General features: G+C 42.5%; 1 protein-coding gene and 1 long non-coding RNA gene across 2 annotated transcripts in view; one reads left to right on the forward strand and one right to left on the reverse strand.

Moving 5' to 3' along the window:
- The window catches only part of LOC138024188 (uncharacterized), a 6,827-nt gene extending 5,981 nt beyond the window's left edge, over positions 1 to 846 (reverse strand). Inside the window, exon 1 of the long non-coding RNA XR_011126918.1 lies at positions 662 to 846. This is a non-coding gene — a long non-coding RNA (uncharacterized lncRNA). The remainder of the gene's footprint in view (positions 1 to 661) is intronic.
- A 134-nt stretch (positions 847 to 980) lies between these two features.
- The window catches only part of LOC138023909 (uncharacterized), a 3,519-nt gene continuing 1,999 nt past the window's right edge, over positions 981 to 2,500 (forward strand). The window contains exons 1-2 of the mRNA XM_068870993.1: positions 981 to 1,077; positions 1,175 to 2,500. The exon at positions 1,175 to 2,500 is cut by the window's right edge and continues 1,999 nt beyond it. Coding sequence (XP_068727094.1) covers positions 1,200 to 2,500 — 1,301 coding nt within the window. The 5' untranslated portion in view covers positions 981 to 1,077; positions 1,175 to 1,199. The remainder of the gene's footprint in view (positions 1,078 to 1,174) is intronic.

The following is a 2,500-nucleotide window of genomic DNA, read 5'->3' on the forward strand; positions in this document are numbered from 1 at the left end:
TTTTTGGTTTATTCCCCACCCACCCCTCCCCCCCCCCCATCACTTTTCTAATGGTCCGTCCCTTATATGAGAAGCTTCTTTGAGTTTTAAATCAATTGAGTTGCTGGCAGAATCCAGAATACTAAAGCACGAAGGGGAGTATTTGCTCTTACATAAAGGAGATGTGTTGAAATGCTTAAAAATATGCGAGTTTTTATCGCTTTCCGTGTGTTCCTTTATCCTGGTAGAAAAGTGGCGACTAGTTTCGCCAATATAACGGGAATTACAACCCGCACAAGAAAATTGGTAAACTACCATGGATTTTAGAGCAACAGGAGTACGATCTTTAACACTAAACACTTTTAATTTTGAATGAAGTGAAAACTAATTTGATAGTTAGTTCAAAGTAATCGTCTCAACTTCAGGCTACACCCTCTCTGATCTGAGTTAAAAGACTATTACAACATTACAACAGTCAACACATACGGTATCGACTATAATAATTTGCAAATAAAAAGAATGCAGCACTTTGCCTCGCGGGGGCAGCTGTAGTGTCAACTATTACTAGTTAGTTACGGTATTGTAAATTGTCGTGCTTTTGTAACATGAGCCATTGGCTCGGGAGATTGAGCCGTGACCTCTCTCTACGTTTGCGATTTTAAATAAAGTTACCTTACCTTACCTTACTCGTGGTTCCTTGCAGAAAGCCCTATTAAAAGCACTGGAATTCTCCCTTCCTTCCGGCTCCATGGCGAAACCGGAACCATATTTAGTGTTTTAGAGTTACAATTGGTTTCTTTTGATGTGAATACCTATGCCTCGTAGGACAATAGCCTCTGTGAAATAGAGCTGTACTATTTTTTATGTGTCGTTTTCCCGTTTCTGGGAATTTCAGGTTCTTGACGTAAACGGTTAGTATTATGTACTTGCCGGATTAACCAATGAGATATCATGACGCTTGACAAGAAAAGGAAATTCCATTGACGTGAAGGGTTGGTCGATCTCAAGTTCACCATTAAAACAGACTATCGAAGCTTTAGTAAGTTCTAGCTCTCTGATTGCAGTAAGGTTCGCACCACTGGAAGAATTCATTTTGTGGTAAGCTTTGTGTGTATTTCGTCTTTACAAAAATTTACTTCTGACAGGGCTAATGGTGATATTCGGCTTCGGTTGTTACATGTTCTTCGCTTTTCAGGGAGTCATTACGGAAAACGTTTAACATGGACAGCAAAATCAAGTATAAGTCGCTGTTGGTAAAAAATGAAGCTGCTAATGCTCTAGTCACAGTCAACTTCTATCCCAACTGGGAAGTCGTTTGCTGGGTACCTCATACATCAATCATAATCTTGCCAGGTGATACTTTTTCTCTGTCTCGAGAAAAGGGATGCAAAATAGAGCTTATTGCAAGATTCAAAGATAACAAGAGACAGAAAGAGGTTCTATTGAAACCGCAATTATGGGCCAAAGACAAACTATTAAGGATCACCGACAGTCTTGCTGTTGAAATGAGTGGTCTTTCCGATGAAGAGAAAAAACGCTGCCTTCAAAAAATGAACAGAGAGAAAGAACTAGATTTACTTGAGGGAGGATGCAATCTCTACGGCATTCTGCGGCTCAACATGAAAGAAGTACGTGCCATGAAGAAAGAAGAACAAGATGAAGAAATAACAAATGCCTTCAAAAGAGAATTACGGATATGGCACCGTGATTGCCATCCCGAAGGCGATGATGACATTGCACGAGAGGTCATAATCGCGTACGCGATTCTCGGAAATCGAGAAAAGCGAGCAACGTACAACAACATGGCTGACTACGATAGTGGGTGGCTTTCTCTAAGATGGTTCAAGGCTGTCTTTTCGCCTGAGTGTGAAACTGTGGAACAAAGATTAGCTTGGATCAAGAGAATGGCTTTACTAGCTTTGTCTGTTGGGCTTACAATTGGTGGAATCCTGTCCATAGTTCTAACTGCTGGCTTTTCGTCACCGTTCCTAACGTGTGCAGTAATGGGTGGCTTGAAAGCCTTACAGACAACTATAAGCAAAGAAGCCGTTGTTGATGGATGCGACGTTGGGAAATGGCTCTTATCGACAGGGATTGGATACCTTATTGCATTTCTTCCTGGAGGTGCAGCCATAGGGGTATCTGCTATGGAGGGAAGTTTTATTTCAGTAGCTGAAGTGATAGGTATCAGAACAGCTATTGCTTCTGGATGTGCAATTGCATCGTCACTGACTGAGGATGCCAAGAAGAAATTTGTTTACGGAGAGGAAGTCACATTGAAGCAAGCAATGGGTCATGCAGCTTGCCAGGCTGCGGCAGCTGCCACTGGATGTCTGGCAGGAGCTGCCGTTTCCAGGTTTGTGCCAGCAGTCACACAAAGTTCTCGAACGGCAGCTACAAGTATTGAAAATGCAGTTGAAGAGAAGGTGTTGCTACTGTCTGATCAAGCACAAGGTCTGGGTCAGAAAATTCCAGCTCGGCTAGCTGGGAAGGCCTCGGAGATGGTGCTTACGGAAGCAGC

Source organism: Montipora capricornis, chromosome 11, assembly GCF_036669925.1.
Source record: "Montipora capricornis isolate CH-2021 chromosome 11, ASM3666992v2, whole genome shotgun sequence".
Classification (NCBI taxonomy): domain Eukaryota; kingdom Metazoa; phylum Cnidaria; class Anthozoa; order Scleractinia; family Acroporidae; genus Montipora; species Montipora capricornis.